This window comes from Kryptolebias marmoratus, linkage group LG17 (assembly GCF_001649575.2).
Source record: "Kryptolebias marmoratus isolate JLee-2015 linkage group LG17, ASM164957v2, whole genome shotgun sequence".
Taxonomy (NCBI): domain Eukaryota; kingdom Metazoa; phylum Chordata; class Actinopteri; order Cyprinodontiformes; family Rivulidae; genus Kryptolebias; species Kryptolebias marmoratus.
Window position 1 is genome coordinate 10396817 of NC_051446.1, and position 20391 is coordinate 10417207.

Genomic DNA, 20391 nt, shown 5'->3' on the forward strand with positions numbered 1-20391 from the left:
TACCTCGGCACCTTTTCCAGGAGTGATTTGCAACTTGGAGAAAACAACGTTTTCATTTTCATTATGCATGCGGCTCGTGTGTGCACTATTTTTATTTAGAACACCCTTTGACGAACATCAGCACCGTTCCACCGCCACAGGAAAAATCATTTCTTCTGAAGTTTGAAGCTCAGAATGTCCTAATTAATATTTAATGCCAAACCTTTTAAAACAGCTTGAAATATTAAAGCCTGATGACAAATCTCTGGAAGGAAAAATAAATTAAAATGACCTTTTTACTGTACCATATTTTTAAAAGTAACCATTTGTATTTCTGCAAAGACTCAACCACCAAACATGAAAACTCACAAGCTTACTTACATGAGTGCAAGGCCGAAGTAGTTGGCGGTGCTGCCCCAATACATTGGGTTTTCTATGATACTGAAGGGAAAACCTGTCACCTTCTCATCCATCAGAATGCCAAAGTAGTCACCTACACACAAAAAAAAACATATTGGATTAGAGCAGGAAACAATAAAAAACACAAATTTATCAGGTTTTGTTCTGTTCAATAATTAAAGAAACTAGAGGACTTTTTGTGGGGAAAAAACCCCCAAACTTTTAATATTTTTCTGAACTACTGGACAAGGCATTTCTTGACAAAAACTGTATTAAGCAACTTCTGTGCTATTTCTTTCATGGAAAAATAACGCACTGTGAAATTAATCATAAAACTATTCTTAAGTGTTATCAGTCTAACAACTACAAAGAAAATATGTTCAAAGTACACAAAATGGAAGAATGACCGAGCGCACAATATAAGGCCATACAGTGACACTACTATGTGAATACTGGCAGGGTTTTTGCATACATTTGGGGAAACATCATTCAGTGCCAGTGCATGCTCTTTATTGATGTGAGGTTATTTGTAACAACAAATCAATGATTCCTGCAGTTCAGCTGTCATGGCTAAAAGCCCTGAGGGATCCTCTGAGTCACTACCAGACACTGCCAATTAGCTGCAGATTTGAAATGCTTGCTTTATTCTCATTGTTTTTCAGGTAAACTTCACACAGTATTGAGAAAGTATCATTCAAAGTTCTAAGTCTTCTGATGCCAGACAAGCTGCAAGGACAACTAGTTGTCAGAAATAACTTTGTATCTCTGTTCAACCACACAAAGGAGAAACTTTACTTTACTTGTTAAGTTTCTGATGTTTTTTGTGGTAGCCAATGTACCAGGTATAAGAAAATGGGATAAACTTTTGTCTGTGTGCCAGCTACATTCTCACCAAGATTTTAAATAACTGGCAACCTAACTTTCCAAGCTCCCAGCTATCACTTTGCTGACAAAACACAAAATCCAGGCTAATTAGGATCAATTAGGAATCAGGAAGCTGTCAGTTTATTTTGAAGGGACTATGGTCAAGAGAAGCTGCTAGGATTCACTTCAACCCAGGCCTGAGATGCCATCTAGGTATCCTGATGTGATTTCTGAAAGGACCCAGATGGCATGGAGAGCCAAAGTCAGGTAGCTGCCTTAAAGCCCCTAAATTGGCAAAGGTAGGATAAGGGTAAGCTGGCTTCATGGATCAAGGGTGTGATGTAGTGATGGCAGTCTGTGTGACCAGCTGTGTTACACTCTGTGCCTCCTTTGGTTCCATGATGCTAGCTTCATTTATAAAAGCTCATATCTTTTGAAGGACGTTGGTGGATCAATTTGGTGATTTATGAGCAGCCAGAGGCAGCTTAAAGGACTAGTCTTTGTGGCAATCTTGCAGAAGGGTTTTTTTTTTTCTGAAAGAGGCTACTGACTCGCTCTGTTTTGCAGATCGGATTCTTTTATAGATAGCTTGTGGCAAGGACACAGAGAGCTAATCTAATCACCTTTCTTTTTCTAAGCAATTCCTGCAGGGGACTTTCCATGTGGTCTCATTTAACAAACCATGTTGAACATTACTTTTGCCAGAACGGGGTGAAATCTCAACCCTGAAATTTCTCACTTTCACAACAAAAAGTTTTGTGCATTTGATAGAAATCTAGTCTTGTTACCCAACCCAGGACAGATTGACCTTCAGCTGCTCACAAAAATATTGGTACCTACTGTATCTATCAAGCATGATGGGTAGGTGGGTAAGGTGTCTGGCAAAAAGACAATAAAAAAATCAAAACCCAACAGAGCCTGTCCATTCTGCTGCCCTTTCAAAAGAAACACAAAAGAATCAGCTGCCGTACCAGAGTTTCTTGCCTTGGGCTGTGAGGATCATGAATTTATCCTCCACACTCACAACCCTCATACATACATTAGCTTTTTTTTTTCTCTGACTTGATCATCTTTTTATTCTCATAAAACCTTTTGTTATATAAAGAGTCAGCATCCATGATTTTAATAGGCACGCACTGTATGATAATAAAATGTTAATTAGTCTTGAAAAAGGGAAGATAAAACACATTTAACATAACCATTTAGTTGCTTCCATTTCTAAAGAAGAAAAAACAAATATTCAATACCCTTTAGTAAAATGAATAAAAATAGACTTGGCTTTTCTTTTTTTAAGTTACTGGCAGTGGAGTTATACTTACTTCATAGTTATTAGACTATCACTTGCAATTAAATGTTTTGTTATATAGACTTGGATATATTTAGTGAGGGTTATTAAAGCAAAAGATATCTTTACATTAGCACCATACGGTCTATAAGAAACAAAGCTTATTAAAAGTATAGTTAAAAAATATTTTGCATTATTTTGATAAACAAGACCAAAAAATAAATCCTAACAAGGAGTCAGAGCAACTGTTTTGGTTTGTTTTGCAGTAACAGGACTTTGCTGTAAAAACTCATCTTGTTACATGTTGAAGAGCAAAGTATTTTACTGTGAAATGTGAGAACATCTGTCCAACAGCTGAGGTTTGGCTTATATTGAAAAATACAACAGAATAATGACTCCAAACAGAAAAAAATCTGCTACAGGATGACTAAATATCATCTCTTAATGTTCTTTTTACTACCCGTGTTTGTATTTGAAATTATTGCTGCCATTAACTTTACTTTTTCATTCTTTTTCTTTTCATTGATAGTAAATCCCAACCCAGTCTTTTTGTCTTTGTGTCTCCTTCCTGTCCTCTCAACCTACAGTCAGATGAGGCAAATGGCCGCCCATCCTGAGTCTGGTTCGGCTAAAGAATTCTTCCTGTTAAAAGGGAGTTGTTCCTTTCTACTGTCACCCACTTCGCCACTGCATGTTCAGGGAGGAGGATTACCAAACTGATAATTTGATGCGACTTATTGATTTCCTTAGGAAATCTTTGACTGATTGGCATTTTATAACCTACTGAATCTGACTGTATTATATTACACCCATTGACAAAAAAGGTTAAGCCCCCAAATAGAGTGGTGGACGGCACTTGTTGAAAGGTCATGTGACTGAATTGTAATGATTATAATATCAGATTAAATTGATAACTGAGTTGGCAGTACAGGGACACTGCTAGTCTTATGTCAGTAGGCTGTGACCCCCCTCAGGCCTGGTGTTGAATGGAGTCATCCAGTGCTGAATGGAGAGGTCTATCCTCTATGGCAAGTGAGATCATAGCTGTTGTAACTGGACCTTGGCAACTAGCAGATCAGCACTGGATCCAAGTTGACAACTGAACTGTTCCCATGTGTTTAATTTNGGGGTATCAGGGGAGGTGGCCAAGGGAGAACCTCAACAAGTTGCAGGCAGTCCATAGACATATGTAATGTGTGTAGACAAGCATTTGCTGTACCAGGGTGCTGTCTCAGGAGGGATAAGACATGTGGATGCAAGATGTAACTTAAAGCTGTGTCAGGTCCTCCAAATTACTACCAGAGGTGACCTGAAGCCATACCCTACTGCTTCCCACATCATGATGCCAGGAGAAATTGGTCCTTCCCCATTGGTGGCACAATAGGGACAAGCAACAGAATTCTGTTCTGTTGCTTGTCCCTAGAAGGCACTGATGTGACAGCATAGGGCAGAAGAAACTGTGTTTAAAAGAAATAGAGTACGATTCAGGAGGACTGTGTTCTATAATGGCATCTCCACATAGGCTAAATTAAAGTTTGTGAGTTTAACCGTTGTCTCCTATTTTATTACACCCACCACTACACACATGATGGTCATCCATAAAGATACAGAAGCAAGATTTAGCACTAAACATGATACAACACCGCTCATCATTAGTGTGTCCCTGTTATGGAACCGCTGCAAATGCAGTCGTATATGCTGCCATGGTATTAGCAACCAAAACATGGGACATGAACCCATAGTCCAGCTGAAGACGTTTGTTTAGATGCAGTGCAGGATGAGACATAGTGTAGTAAAGGGTCTGAATTGGTGCAAAGATTATAGGGTCTGTAATTCTTGGTGCACAATACAACAATCGTCCCCTCGTGTGGTCTGCCTTGGGTAACTGGAACCTTCAAGACACATGTGGGTGAGATTATATACTTATTGGTTCCAACATTAAAACAAACCTTGCATCCCTCCAAAATGAACCACTTAAATACACATTGCTGATCTGTATGTGGACCAAAATAACACCCAAACTGGACTAGTCCTTCTGGGCAAATAGCTCTTATTGTTGTTGAGTGTATAGTTAGATTGAATTGGATTGTATGTGATTGGATTTAAATGTGAATCTAAGTGTTTTGGACTGGATTTGATTGCAGGTAATTGGATCTAAATTGGCCAATTTTTTTTTGTATGGTGTCCTGAGATGACTTTGCCGTGAGTTGGGGAGCTGTAAAGAAAAAACAAAATTGAACTGGAATAATATAATGGGAGCTTAGAAGGGGAAGCGTATATAAATAAAAGTGGGCAAAACTTTAAAAAACTAACGCAACTAAAGTCATTAAGCTACAAAAGAAATTGAAAAGAGTTATTGCAGTCATAAGAAAGGCCATAATACTTTTTTGCTTATTTTTTCACATATTGCTTCTGCATTTTGGCTTGCTTTAGTAAAACAACATCACAGTGTAAATAATTAAGTGTTGTTATTCATCTAAGGTGTCACAAAGAAACATAATTACAGAGAACCACAGGGAGTACAGAAATCAAATACATTAGCTTCATCTCTCTCTACACATTTTCTAGAAGACTGAGGTACAGAAACTGACTTGGCCACTCCATGATGTTAATGTTCTTTAGTCACTTGTTTGTTGCACAGGTGTTATGTTTTGGGCAGTTGTCATGATAGAAGACCCATCCACAACCCATCTGGAGTTCAGTGTTCTGGCTGAGGGAAGATTTTATGGTATATCGCTGCGTACATTGGCCTCTTGGAGAGAAGTTTTCCTATACTCTTATGAGAAAAACTTCCCCAAATCATAATGTTTCCACCTCTGTGCTTGATTGTGGGCATGGTATTCTTTCGGCCATACTCAGCATTTCTCTTCTTTGATTGTTCTTGCTCATGACAGTGGAGCGTTTAGAATGAAAGAAATTGATTTTGTGGACAGATGTGCCTTGTACATGTAACAAGATCAGGACAGTCTGTGATTGACTGATTGACTGATTCATACCCTATCTGCGGGAGCCTGAAATCTGACTGTTGTAGGGGACCACACACTGTACCTATTTCACTCAATTTTTTTAATTTTCCCGTAACATGTTTTCTTTCAGGATATTTAGTTTATCATTCCATTAATTATTTCCTCCATTGTATGACAATATAACAATGAAACCTCTGTAGATTGTGTTGCAGCTTTTGGTTTTGGTGTGCCACCCAAAGATTATCAGTGGTCCTTTGAAAACTTTCTGAAGGCTCCCCTGGATGTTTGTGGTAAACCTTGCTCGGTGTAAAGCATTTGTGTCCTGTAAGGTTTATGAAACACTTGAACTAGGACACTGGTCTTTGTAACCTGGGCACCTATAATAAGTTCCCCAGTTCTGTGCCCAAACTCGAATATTAGCTGACCTATTTAAGGTGATCACTTTAACAGTACATGAAACATCCTAACATTTCTCTTCCCCTGTGCACCCACATACAAATATTCAACACAGACATACGCAAGCTGCCAGAAAAAGCTGACTTGTTGAATTAGGCATTTGTTGCTGCTGGCCCCTTCTTCTCTCAAATAGAGACTGCTAACGTCTAAGTTATATAACACTTTTTATTATGAATGCTCATTTAAACACCACAGGTAAGTTGTGACAGAAAAACAGATTATATAAACAAATCTGTTTGCCGTTCAAAAGAAAACTAGATATAACAGGCTTTCAACAATAAACTTCATGTTTTGACCTCTGAAGTGATGACTGGTTACTCATTCAGATTTGTAAACCAATTTTTTTTTCTATCTTCCTGCGTCACTGTTATTTCATTATTTCACTATTATGGAAATGGGCAATTTTGATTACCTGTAGAGTAAGGACTGCACTGTTGTAGTCTAAACGTTAGAGAAGTGGGTCTAAAAATCAGTGTTTGGATCTCAAAGCAGGTGGTCAACATGATCAACATTATGTGTAATTTCATTCATACTCTGCCCCTGTGCTATCAGTTTGAATCATCAGGTCACTGTGACTCCAGGGGCTTAATATAGAACCAGCAAGACATCTCAAATTACACCCCACATCTACAGGCTATGTTCTCAATTATGTGTCTTAGACACTAGGAGGAATGGGAATGGATACATGTTGTAAGAGAGTTGTAGAAAAATCATCTTTAGACATGTAATCTTCTAAACTAGTTGGGCTCAGGATGTGGGCTGATGCACTATGATACAAGTGTTTGTTGCTGTTGTGCTGAAGTCCGCCTGCTTATCATGGGGGAGCAGTAATCCAGTGGTTTATGTTTTATACCAGCGATCGTCAACTGGTGACCCCTGGGCCAAGCTTATGAGAGCACTTCCCAGACAGCCAGAGAGGTATAAAAGTTTTAAAAGATGTCACACAAATCCATTCAGGAGTCAGTTGTAGCACATCTTAGAAAAGGGTTAATGACAGCAATGCCTTAGCCAATCAGATGGCATCATCACAACTCACTTTAGAGCAGGGGTGGGCAACCCTGGTCCTGGAGAGCCACTATCCTGAATGTTTTACTTATTTTCCTGCTCCAACACACCTGATTCAATGGTTAAATTATCTCTCCATGTTCTGCAGAAGCCTGTTAATTGCCCATTGATTCAAATCAGGTGTGTTGGAGCAGAGAAACAAGTAAAACATACAGGGTAGTGGCTCTCCAGGACCAGGATTGCCTACCCCTGCTTTAGAGAAAACATAGCAGCAAAAAGAGCCGCAGCTGAGCTCCTAAAAGTATCTGTATCCCTGCCTACTTAGCCTTGTGTAACAAAATTCAAACTTCCAAACTGGAAAAACATAGGGAAAAAAGCTACATTTAGGTGTGAGGCAAAACTAAAAGATTTGAATGCATAAGCTCCAACCTATCATCAATGAGTTGAGCAGGGATTAGCAACAATATCAATTGCTGATATGAAGTTAGTTTTCAGTGAATTTGATTTGCATTTAATGTAGAAGTACACTGCAGAGATGTTAAATGTGGAAATACCTACTCTTGTTTGTGACTTTTCAACCTACCTTCAATTGAAAGGGGAAAAAAAAAACATTTGACATGAACTAATATTGTTGTCAAAGTCAACATCTTCAAATTCTCTGAATTAGCTACTGTTATAATGTCTAAACTTTTTTTTTTACACATTTACCAAGTATGTACAGAAATTTACAGGTAAAAATACAACCAAGACCTGTTAAATAAAACATAAAAGATTGTTAAGGACTTTTGAAAATTAAAAGGACATGGCAAACGCTATCTATCCATGACAGCAGAGATTGAATAATAAATATCCATCCATCCTTTTGTCACTTATCCATGGTTGAGACGAGGAGTTAATAGGTCCAGGAGGGACTTTTATGACGACAATCAAATCAAATAAAAGAACAGACTACATTACTTGAAACATGGCTAATCAGAGGCTGGTCTCTGGATGGTTTGACACCCCTGTTCTATACTGACATGTTGAGCCCAGTCATGATGCCTTGGACATAGCAATGAAATCATTTGTGCTGCTATTCTTCATGTCTCATGTTTGAATTATCAGCTGAAATCAGAAATATTTGTCAGAAAACACATTTTACTATGCCATAATTTGCTCCTTGTAGATCATTACCAACACATGAACATACACATAGAATTTATTGATAATTCATTTTTTCATTCACCTGTACAGCCTTCCTCTCTTTGTAATATGTAAAGGATTGGAAACCTACACTCTTGTTCATGGCCATCTCACCTCCCATCAACATTTCATTCTAACTGATATTTACAAAGAAACACGTGGAGATCCTCTGTCATTCCTCCTGTCCCCGTTTGTGATGAACTGATGGGATTTCAGCCCAGTGACGGACCACCCTGGTGCGGAACGTGAGACAATCAATCTGGATCATGGATATGAGTCACTCGGCTGACTGACCTAGAAACTAGAAACCAATGCATCGTGATCATTATGGCAACATGTGCCATAATGTTCATTTGAAACAACACCAAAGTGTATTTAAGTAACACAAAACAAGGAAATTGCAGAAACAAGGACATGAGAACGTTTTGTTGGCGTTACAGTAATGTGAAGAAATGTTTGAACCAGTAAAACGTTTTTTATTTGTCTTTTTTCACATTGGAGCCCTACATGTCTGTGTTCAGATAAAGGTAACATTTATCAATCTGTCTTTAACTAATGCTTGTTTTTTAAAGCTATATTTAATACAAAAACGTACAATTACTTGTTTGCTGGTGGCATTAATGCAGTAATACATATAGAAGGTAAAATCATATTTAATTAAAGTCCTAGCATTACTTAAAGGAATGCCTATCACCTTTTCATACCAGTTTAAAGCTAAGATCATCTAACGCTGAGCTTGCACAATCTCTGCACTTTGAGTACGCGTCGTGAATAACTCTCAGCTACTACCACATCAAATTTTAGCTCGATATTTGTAATGTTGAAGTACAGACATGTTTTGTTTGCTAAGGTGCCCTGACAGTGGTTACCATCTTAAATCAAGGTGACTCCAAATCTTAATTAGTTGTAGGTGTACATCCAGTGATTACTTTCTGATTGTTTCATTAAAACCTGCCCAGTGGTTCATGAGATATTTTGCTAACAAACAGACAGCGTTGACACCAACAGTTAATGCCAAGAGTTTTAAGCAAAAATCTCATACAATGTGTGGTCGTCAGAATATTTGTTGGCGATGACTCTCAGCTACTACCATGCAATATTTTAGTTCAATATCTGCAAAGTTGATGAAGTTATAGATATTTCTGTGTTTGCTAAGGTCAATTAGCTGTGGCGGCCATCTTGAGTCGAGCTGACTCTAAAAACTAATCAGTTGTAGATGCACATCCAATGATTATCTTTGGAGAATTTTATTAAAACTCTTCCACTTGTTCATGGGATATTTTCCTAACACAACAGACAAACATAAAAACCCACTCACAAAGGCAAAAACATTATTGCCCGCCTTTCAGCAGAGGACAACAGAGAATGTAACTTATGACTCTGAAACTGCATGACTGTACAAGTAGGAACAATTACAGTGGGCTGCAAAAGTACTCCCCCCCCCCCTTTGGCATTTTTACCAATTTCTTGCCTTACAACACGTGTCAAACTCAAGGCCCACAGGCCAGATCAGGGCCTTGGTCACCTTTTATCTGGCCCCCCAAGATAACATTTAAATTTTTATTTGATCTGGCCCTTCGTTTTGTGACAGACTGAGTTTCTATTGTTTCTCATTTAGCTTAAAAAATTGAGCCTAATTAATGAAGTATTCTTGTGACAGTGAGCTTGAAGCCAAAAAATGAAGTTTCTTTTTCTCTGAATCTTTGATTTTTGTAATGGAAAGGGCAATAGAGAACACCAAATGGGACCAATGAAACTCTGGTTGATGAATTTGCAGCCAAGAAACAATATTAGATATTTGAGTTGAGTTAATTTAGCTGTTTCAATGGAGAATGCTAATGATGTATTTTTAAGTTCGATCTATTTGTCTTTGTTAATTAAAGTCTGTTTGTTCCTAATTCGATATAATATGCAACTGGGAAAAGGTATTTGATATTTCTATACAACTGTTTTGACATATTACATCTAAAACCTAAGTTAATTTATGTAATTTTTCAATAAATACTGATCGGAATTGGCCCTTGGCTAGGATGAAGTCTTTAATTTTGGCCCCCTCGTGCAACTAAGTTTGACACCACTGCCTTTACCAACATGAATTTGAATGGCTGATTCATCTAGCCACTTGAATATTTGTTTGTTCTTTATGACCAAACTGCTCTGGCTCCTTCAGGTTGGATGGATGCTGCTGGTGTCCAACAATCAACAATATGTCCACACCACTTTTCACTTTTTAGAATTTTTTAACTTCATTAATCTGGAGTATTTTGTGTAGCTCATTACTTATCAAATTGAAAATCTATTTAAATTCCAGGTTGTAAAGAATACTTTTGAAACTCACTAACCCCTAGCCCACTTTTTGATAAGGAAAAAAAAAGTTTACATGCAGCCAACCAGAAAAATATAATATATTAAAGAACCAAACCCTAAAATGTAACTTTATTACTAAAAATAAATCTTAGGACTGAGAACAAAAATATCATCTCTAAACCCATTGAGAACTTAGTTTTTATGAAACCTCATGCATCTATTATTCAGATTTGAATAACATGAAAGAATTTGAAAATGACTGTGATTACAGCATGCATAAAAAAACCAGACTGTTCAAAAGTTGTGTTTCAGAGACACATTGTAAAAATAATCGCCACAATGAAATTCAAGGTTCAAGAGTTTTGTTGTGTTTAGTTTTGTGTTCTGTTGTTTTCATTTCCATAATTTTGAATTTTTGGGTCCTCAGTGGGTTTGTTAAATCTTCCAGAACTTGGTTTCATTTTTTACCCTCCTAGGTGACATTTCTTTCTGCTTTTTCTACATGTCTGATGCTGGTTTGCCAGTGACTTCACCTGCATGGTGCCAATTTAATCTTCTATTTTTTTTCAAAGCACCTTGGTTTCTATTGTTTTCAGATCCTGTTTTTTCTCTCTTGCGTTAATTTTTTAAAAATTTATTTATTTAGATTTGTCATAGCAGCCCTGTAAGGCCACCGGATTTCTGACATAAAAGGTTTTTTTATTGTTAAAAATCTATTAGTTATCTCCTCTTTCTGCCTGTGAGTCAGTTTTTGGTTTACAAAATATTTTTTCAAAGGCCTTCTTTTTTATTTTACAAGTATGTGTAGTTAATTTTTTTAAAATAATAATAATAAAAAGAATCATCCATCCATCCTACTTTTAAGTGACTAATTTCTTTTCATTTGAACTTTCCAGCCCAACAAATACCCACCTTTTTCTAAAACCACTCTACAAGTCTTTCTTTTTCCTGTGATACAAATGCTGTTCAGTATGTGTCATCACCAGTGTGTTGACTCATCATCGGTACCAAATTGTCTCTGATTTAATGCTTCTCTGATACTAACATTGTGTTTGAAACTCACCTAAAAATGTTCCTGTGAATCCCAGAGCGAGGAAGCTGCTGACCACCAGTACAGTTCCCAGCACCATGAGAGCTACCCCAGCATAGAAAACATCCGTCCGCTCCATCACCAACCACCGGGCCTGGGTCTTCATCGCCACCGTCATACTGTAGCAGAGCAATTACAAATAGGCATGGGCTGGTATGAGCGTCTAGCGGTATGGTAACCTTAAACAGAAATACCACAATTTTATAGTATTGTGGTATTAGAACAAAAATTTCAAACAAAGATCATAAAATGTATCACATTATCTAACTATTTCAGAACAAAAATACAACTCATATGAAAACTGTTATTTAAATAATACATGATTTAGCTATAAAAACCACACGATTTTAATGGCTATGTTATAATAATATTCACAATATCAAAGTGGGAGATGAGGGAGGGTACCCGGCGTGCTGATTCCTGGTGGCATAAACCTGCTTTAGGGACATGGAATGTCACCTCAATGGCGTGTAAGGAGCTGGAGCTTGTGTGTGAGGTTGAGTGATACCAACTAGATATAGTTGGGCTCACCTGTACGCACAGCTTGGACTCTGGAGCCCAACTCTTGGAGAGGAGCTGGACTCTTTTCTACCCTGGAATTGCCCAGGGAGAGAGGCGTCAGGTGGGTGTGAAGATACTCCCAAGCCCCTGGCTTAGCACCTCCATGTTGGAGTTTTTCTCAGTGAATGAGAAGGTTGCCACTTTGTGGCTTCAAGCTGCAGGAGGTAAGGTTCTGACTGTTGTTTGTGCTTCTGCATCAAACAGCAGTTCAGATGACCTGGCCTTTTTGGAAGCTCTGGATGATGTCCTTGAAGGGGTGCCATCTGGGAATTCTGTTGTTCTCCTGGGTGACTTCAGTGCCCATGTTGGCAATTACTGCGTTATCTGGAAGGGGTGATTGGGAGGAACGGCCTTCCTGATCTGAACCTGAGTGACGAACTGTTATTAGACTTCTATGCTAGGCAACGGCTGTCCATAAAAAACACCATGTTTGAGCAAAGCTCTCAATTTACTGGCCTATCTACATTCCAGCCCTCATCTATAACCAGGTGGCTGAAATGACCTTCCTTCATACGGTGGTTGGGCTGAACCTTAGACATAGGGTGAGGCGCTCCATCATACGGGGGGGAGCTTGGAGTTGAGCTGCTGCTACTTCGCATAGAAAGGAGTCAGGTGAGGTGGTTCGGGTATCTGATTTGGATGCCTCCTGAATGCATCTTTTTGAAAGTTTTCTGGCTATATGTGTTAACAAGCAATGGAACAAGTGTACCTATTAAAGCGGCCGCAGAGTGTATATCTCAATGCTATTGATATTCTGAAAATCAGAACTCTAAAAATAAAATAAGCAAATATAGTTAAATGTTTTTTTTCATTGCCAATTACAGGTTGTTGAGGTTCAGTTTTCTTAGGCGTACCAAATCTAGGTTTATATACAGAAACTACCAACGCCTTTCACTCTCTCTGTTGCAGTCCTTTCTTCATACTGTGTTGGGCCACAATTCGTGATAAACACAACTTTTTGAGATAATTAGGCAATTTTTACCAAGTTATTTTTGACTGAATGGTGGAACTCAGCCTCACACGGTGAGACTCAGCGAGCTGCAAGTGTTTAAACGTGTCACTGACGATTTCAGAGCCTGCATGTAAGATGCTACAGCCAAGGAGTGTGTGTTTGGGTAAAGCAAAACTGAGTCATGCTCACTCTTAACCCCGAGCACAACAGCAGTCATTTGGCGCAGGACTAAAGGCTGATTAAACACTTTCCCTTTGCACTTAAAAGCCTGCTATCAGCTGGGGTTAGAAGGCTTTTTTTGATCTGTGAAAAAAGGGGTATGTGAGACCTGCAACCACCTGCATTTTGTTGACATTACAGGTCAAATGCACACAGCTTGTTCTTAATTAGAAACATGATACCTGTCTCTGGGATTAAAAGGAAAACAGAAAACAACAGCTGCAGCAGCTGCACAGAAAGACTTCATGACTCCCACAACCTCCTCTAATGCATCCTTGCATCGTGTGTGTGTGTGTGTGTGTGTTGGCTGATTCAGAGAGAAGAGAGAGTGCTTGTTTATGAGAGGGCATTTAACTTTTTCTAACGTCATTCCCACTTGCTTTTTGCAGATGATGTGAGGGGCCGTGGGTTGAGTAAGAGAAGTCGTACAGTAAAAGCATTTTCATTTGGATTGAGTGTTCTCCTACAATGCTTGGATCAAAAGAATATGAAAGGCTCGGTGGCTGCCCTTAAACGTGCTCAGTTTGGTTTCAGTGAAGCCTGTTTGAAAAGATCTTAATAACTCAAGAGCATTTACTGCTAGAGTTCTGTTTAGTTTGCAGCTTAAACCATTAAAACTTGAAATGTGATGTTTTAAGGATAGCTACTGTATTTACCTTAGACAATGAAATACGATCAGAACACGACCTGGGGAGGAGCCGTTTATACAGTGAATCACGAGACACTTTAATTTAAATATCAGCCCAATTTAAATCAGAGATCTAAAACTGTAGCTCAGTAATCCGTGATGTAAACCCGAGTATACCACTTCACACTCCAGACCAGACAAGTTTTATTAAGGGTGCCAATTGCATAAGCACCGAAGCACTTTTATTACAATTCAGCCATTAATCTTCCATTTTTGTCGCAATTTTGAAATGGCTACTCTTCCTGCAAAACTTGCACAAAAAAATGCTTCAAAACATGAGGCCTAATTGGAAAGAGAATGCTATGAGGAGATCAGGAGATCCTAGGCGTAGACAATATTTACAAAATAACAGTAAGATCTGCAAAATCTTTTTATATGCATAGTGAGATTCTGGTTAAACGAGTGAGAAACACCAGTTCTCTTTGGAGTTCCATAGCCACAGTCAAATCATCAAGTTTAAATGAGTCACAAAAAGTTGGACTTTACACGACCAAACTGGCATGTTGATTGATATCTTTAACATTTCTTACAAAATTGCAGTTTAAGCTTTATCATTTTGAAACTTTTAAAAGGGAATTTTCAACTTATAGTGAGATGACATCACACTAACTTTTGAGCTGTCTAAACTGTCCAAATAAAAAAATCTTTCAAACAAGATCCTCTTTATTCCACAAAATTTACTTTTTTTTACAGTTTATACATCAAAACATAGGCATTTTTTTTTCTTCATTCACCCTAGTTTGTCTCTCACTGCTGTACCCTTAAATTCCCCCAGAGTGGAAGGTGTGCACACCCAGACTCTCATCGACCTCCATTTTATCTGAGCACAGATTTTTCTTTTCGAAACTGGAAGTGAAGGGGTCTTTTTAACTTGTCATATCTACTACATAAAACATGGATGACAAATAAAACTGATGTGTGACTATAAAGTGTGACAGTTTTTTCTTGTTTCTTCTTTTGAATTATTCAACCATTCATCTGCTTTGACCAATCAGATGGTTTTGACTGAGGAATAAAACATTGGAGTCAAATTATCCAAATCAAACTCTTTAACAAATCTAAAATCTATATTTGCACAGTGCTTCTAAAATAGGACAATGGAAAAAAGCTGTCAATAATGTACATCATTTACACTTCTTCATTGAACACACAAATAAAAATCGAAAAAAAGTACAAAACATCATAGTGGTAAACAAATCCCCATTCCAGTTTTTGCTTGTTTGCTATCAAGTCACTGGACTATTTCCAATTCAATATAAAAGTAAAATTTTCTAAAATTGTTCCATTTGTTTTTATTTTCTTTCTGTGTGTAAACTATCCTCATTACAAGACAATAGATTAACTCCTAATTTGACTTTTTTTTACTGTACATCGTTTTTATTCCAAGTTATTTTTAAATTCTATCAAGGCTGTGGGCTTCACCACTTTGCGTCATTTGTCTGCTGCGTTTTAGAGCTATATCTTCGTCGATTTAAATGAGTTGTGCGTCTGTGTGCGTACGGGTAAGCATGAACACGTCCGTGGACCTGTGTGGGTTTTGCTGTGAATGCAGTGTGCTTCTTGGTAATGAAAATGGCTCCCAAGTCAAAACTAGGTTAGGGGTTAATAGAAGAAAACTGGGTTACGGGGTCTGTGCTGTGACTCTTATGGCGCTCTTCCTTTGTTAAAGGAACCAGGAAGTGTAATGTGATGTGGTGTGTTGTTCTGCCACGTCAAACACAAAGAGCCACCTCTGGGATGTCTGTTAAATAAGCTGGTCTGGACAGATGCACTGCTGGGATTTGGATTAGAAAAGAGATGGAAAACGGGGTCTGTGGGGGTGGAGATGTGGGCATGGGGTGAGTGACCACCATAACAGGGGATGATGAGTCACTGCTGATTGTAGAAAAACTTTCCCTAGTTTTTGCACGCTGCACGGACCTTTGGCAGAAGTGGGTGTGTATGTTCTACAGCCTTAACAGATTACAGCAAACTGACGAAAAGTCACAGGCATTAGAGATGAAAAGTCTGATTACAAAGCCAAATGGCACAACGGGGAGGGAGAGGAGGAGGTTGGTAAAGGTCAAGGTGGGAGGCTTCAGTGTGGGAGTTACAGTCGCCTTCACAAAAAGCTAAATTACAGCAGAGCTGAGGACGGTAGAAAGCACAAAGGTCTAGCCTGGTGATCCTAAAGTGTACGCAGATTTTAGTTTTTAAGTGTGGAGCTTCAACCAAGTTTTGAATGATAACTTTTTTTTTTTTTTTTTACAGTTTTTCTTCTTTTTCTAGTATAAAAACATTTTTATCACAGTCTTTTTTTCCAGAGTAAATTACATAACATTTTGTCTTTCTTTATAAAATAATAAATTATGTAGTTGTAGAAAGGTCTTATGTGTTGGCATTTATGATGTGCTATATAACACAGACATACTGAAAAGACCTTGGTCTACATCCTCTACTCTTAGAATATATCAAAACATTCATGATTTTCCTTCAGTCTCATTGAAATGGAAAAAAGAGATATAACATAAAACAAGACAAAAACTAAAAATATCACCTTCCTCTTTCAGATTTTTGCTGTCTATTTTCCATCCAGGTCCAGAGTCTACATTTCATTCAACTGATTTAAACGAAAATCAGAAAGAATGCCAGAGAAGGCCAATGCGAGGAGGGTGGCAACCTTTAACAGCCTGAGGTTCAAGGGCTCAAGTAAAGCTCTTGACCCAATTTTTTGTCTTTAGGTAACATGCAAACCATGTGGTCTAAAGTTCCCTAAAGACAACCAGAGTTTAAATTCTGTTTTGTTTTACGTCTGGTACCCCAGGGTACAGTTTATACTCAAAGCTGCAGATCACGTCAATTTCGAGCAGATTTTTGATACCTCTTGTCAAAAAGGTGCTCAGTTAAAAGTTCACCTCAGCATCATGGCTCCTGCTGTGGTTTCTGTGGTTCTGTGTGGTTCTGCTGTGTTTATCTGTGGTTCTACTGCGGTTCTCTGTGGTGCTCTGCGGTTCTCTGTGGTTTCTGTGGTTCTGCTGATCCCAAAGCAGTAAGCTGTGCCTTCACTGCACCTTTACTACAGTGGTAAGAACCTTAAGTGTTCATGAGCTCACCCTCACTCTGCTTGACACTTTTGATAACCTCTGCAGAACTACATTCACACTGAAACCAGAGGAAGAAACGACTGCAACTGGTCACCACATGGCAATATGTTATAGTACTTTTAAATTCGCAAGGACTCATGTTCCATTTTGCTTTAAAACAGCTTAGACAAGACTGTAGCCATTTTCATAGTTTCATATAGTAACTAAATTAAATGTTTATTTCTAGCCAACCAGGCTACTGAAAGCGCTTAACAACACAATCTGTGCCCTCATTTACCCATCCACACATTCATACAGCACTCTACTACATCTCTAAATGAACCAAAAACATTGCTTGGCTTTGCACCTGATTGCAGGACCTTCATGTCATTCTAGAAGATCAAGGATATCCAGTCAGTTAATCATAAGTTACAAAGAAAAAAATGGTAACATTTGCAAGCATATAAAGAGAAGCAAATCATGGAAAGCCTTATAGATAGTGTTATTTAAAAGGTGAATAAAACCATTAATTGTGATTATATATTGTGAAGTCATGTATAAAAAAACCTTCTCTCGAATGCTTTTCAGTACATGTTCAATCAATGCAATATTAATGGTTTTGATATATTTCGGTTTCTAAACAACCAACCTCACACTGCAGCTCTTTGTTTGTAATTATCTTCATTAAAATAATTTTCTTTTGATCCGTTCAAACAGGATTTTGTGAAAAAGTTATGAACAATAATTTATTATGTGGCGTTCACAGCTCTTTAACATACTTCTGTTTGCTGCAACTATTTAGGCTTGCAAATAACCACAGAACTCCATGTAAATAACCGTGTAATGGAAAACTGACGGTAATGTAAAGACAATTTTCTTCAACCACTTTAATCATGGTTTTATTAGCTATTAGCTGATTAATCTTTTTTTGTCCACTCTCTTTAGGGGTCCTCGCAGCTGTTATCTCCAAACCGCTCAGCCTGAGCTGTCCTCTGATATACTCAATTCTAATCCTGTTCATTGTCGTCACTCCCAATGAAAAGTCTTACCATCTTCATCTCTGCCACTTCCTACTATGTTTTTATTAGTGCTGACATCTCCAAACCGTACATTGCAGCAGGTCTCACTACCTTCCCTTTTACTCCCCTTCAGCTGGCCTTCTGTCACAAATCACCCGTGACATTCATCTCCATCCACCCCACCCTGCTGAACTCTCTTCTTCACCTCTCGTGTGTTCTGCCTGTTGCTTTGAATAGCAGATTGTAGGTATTTAAACTAATCCACCACATTATTGCTTTAAGCCTTACCAGTGTGTAAAACCCCAGAATTCAGCTGACACCAGCTTGGGAACACTCTGTCCCTTACAAAAGAAAGTAAAGTTGTGCCACAGTGAGCACCAGGGGGTTTGCCTCACAGCTTTGTACCTATAGAACAGACCCTTGCAAGAGTAAGACAGAAGGTACTGTACATGTTCAAGGACACAATTTACTAAACAACAGCAACAACAACTGCCTGTACAAGTTTTAAGACATGAAAGTGTGACATTCAACAGTGAGTGCTGCCCAAACTAGAGTTTTATGCAGCGACCAATTAAATATAACCAATTTAAAATTTGCTGGCTTTCTCTAAGCATTGATCGTATTTTTTTTATATTTGCATTTTGGAATATTATATTTTTAGTACTTGACATGTGAACATAAACAGAAGGAATTAAAGTGAAGCATTTTTATATTTAGTACTTCTAAATCTGTAAACCCATACTACCCATGTGATTAGCCTCATCATCGAATGCATTGGACTAAATACCCAGAGTTAATTTTCTGCAATGGGTTGTAATTATATTACTGAGCGCCAACAGTGAAGCATAAACAGCGGAGAGCATCTGGTTAGCAGATAAAAATATAACTGGGTCCCCACTACGGTCTTTATTTTATCTGGCTTTTCTATTTGTGTGTCGGTCCGCACTCAGCACACAAGTGAGTCACTTAGTATTTATTAGGTCAATTTAGCAATTAAGAAAAATTACATATCCCTCTACCGATGCCTTAGAGCAGCAAACACATCGTTTTAATCTGCTTGGTAGCAGGTCAAACCACATCAGACTCATGTAAAGCCACGATTCCGTCCTAAAAAAAAGCTCCTTTTAGAAACAGATGCTTTTTGGTGGAGCCACAAAGGTTAGGTCAACCTTTTGACTGTTTTCATTGTTGTTTGAAATCCCACAAGAATCAAGAATCACACTGACACAGTACTACATGCTATGACAAATGTGTTTTTGTGGTGGTGGCTTTTCCTTTTGGTTTTTCCCTTCCTGTCTTTCTGCTGAAAGTAGCATCACACAGGTTTCTTCAGACTTTTTATTAGGAGCAGAATAAAAAAAAAACGCTGGGAGAGGTCTTGCAATCCTGGCCAGAGGGTTATTTGGGCCGTGCAAAAGGCCTAAATAATGTGGGGTTCATTCTTAAAGAACTGAGTTAGTCATCTTTTCTTTTTTAGAGAAAGGGCTCTGCAGCTCTTTCCTGCTAGCGGGAAGGTATAATAAGTGTAGTTATTCTTAAGAAAAAAAATTGCTCATTTTCTTTGTTCATTGTTCCTCGAGCCCTGTTTTTTTATGTGAGCATACTTTTGATTTCTACACTGGGCATCTGTTGCTCACAATTTTGGGCTCCATTGTTCATTTGTCCTACAGACAAATATATTTATTATGTAAAACTTTGTTTTCCTTCACTATGTTATACCTAGTTATCAGGCTGGGCAAGATGGTCTGTATTAAAATCTTGATATTTCATGAATGTAACACAATGCACAGAATATTTCTCATTATTGGCTTTAAATCACTGCAGAAGTATTTAATCCAACTCTATAAGGCTTTAAATTCACCAGTGTAGACTCAAATATACGTTAAATATTAAGTTAAACAAATGGGTTTTTTTGAACAAGGTAGCTGCAATAATAATTTATTAAGACTTTCCTTTTGAGACAATTATTCAGGACCTTTATGGTCCTTAAAAATTAATCAGCTTAATGCTAAAAAAACATGCAACAAGAAAACCTCAAAAAGGCACATATAAATTAAAGTGCACAAACTTTCTTTGCTTTACAAAAAAAATTGTAAAGCAAATGGTACCGTTTGAACCATTTGATAACTAAACACTAACGTTCATATCTCTGGTAATTGATGAGATGCATTTTCCCTCACTAAAGTTTTCAACACTGGCAGTGCTTTGTCTGGAAGAAAGAAACAACAACAAGGCAAGTCATAATTTGAGTCAGATGTCTTAATGGGATTTTAGAACCTGAAGGGGCTTGTCTTTTCAGACTTATTTCATTACTTTAATGTGATTTCTCTCCACCTTATACTGTTTTTTTGTTGTGT

At 38.0% G+C, this 20391-nt stretch overlaps 1 protein-coding gene across 1 annotated transcript in view; it reads right to left on the reverse strand.

Moving 5' to 3' along the window:
* Positions 1–20391, reverse strand: part of pemt (phosphatidylethanolamine N-methyltransferase) — a 75217-nt gene that overhangs the window by 16863 nt on the left and 37963 nt on the right. Inside the window, exons 4-5 of the mRNA XM_017416242.3 lie at positions 11507–11652; positions 361–472 (exon numbers count right to left, since the gene is read on the reverse strand). Coding sequence (XP_017271731.1) covers positions 361–472; positions 11507–11652 — 258 coding nt within the window. The remainder of the gene's footprint in view (positions 1–360; positions 473–11506; positions 11653–20391) is intronic.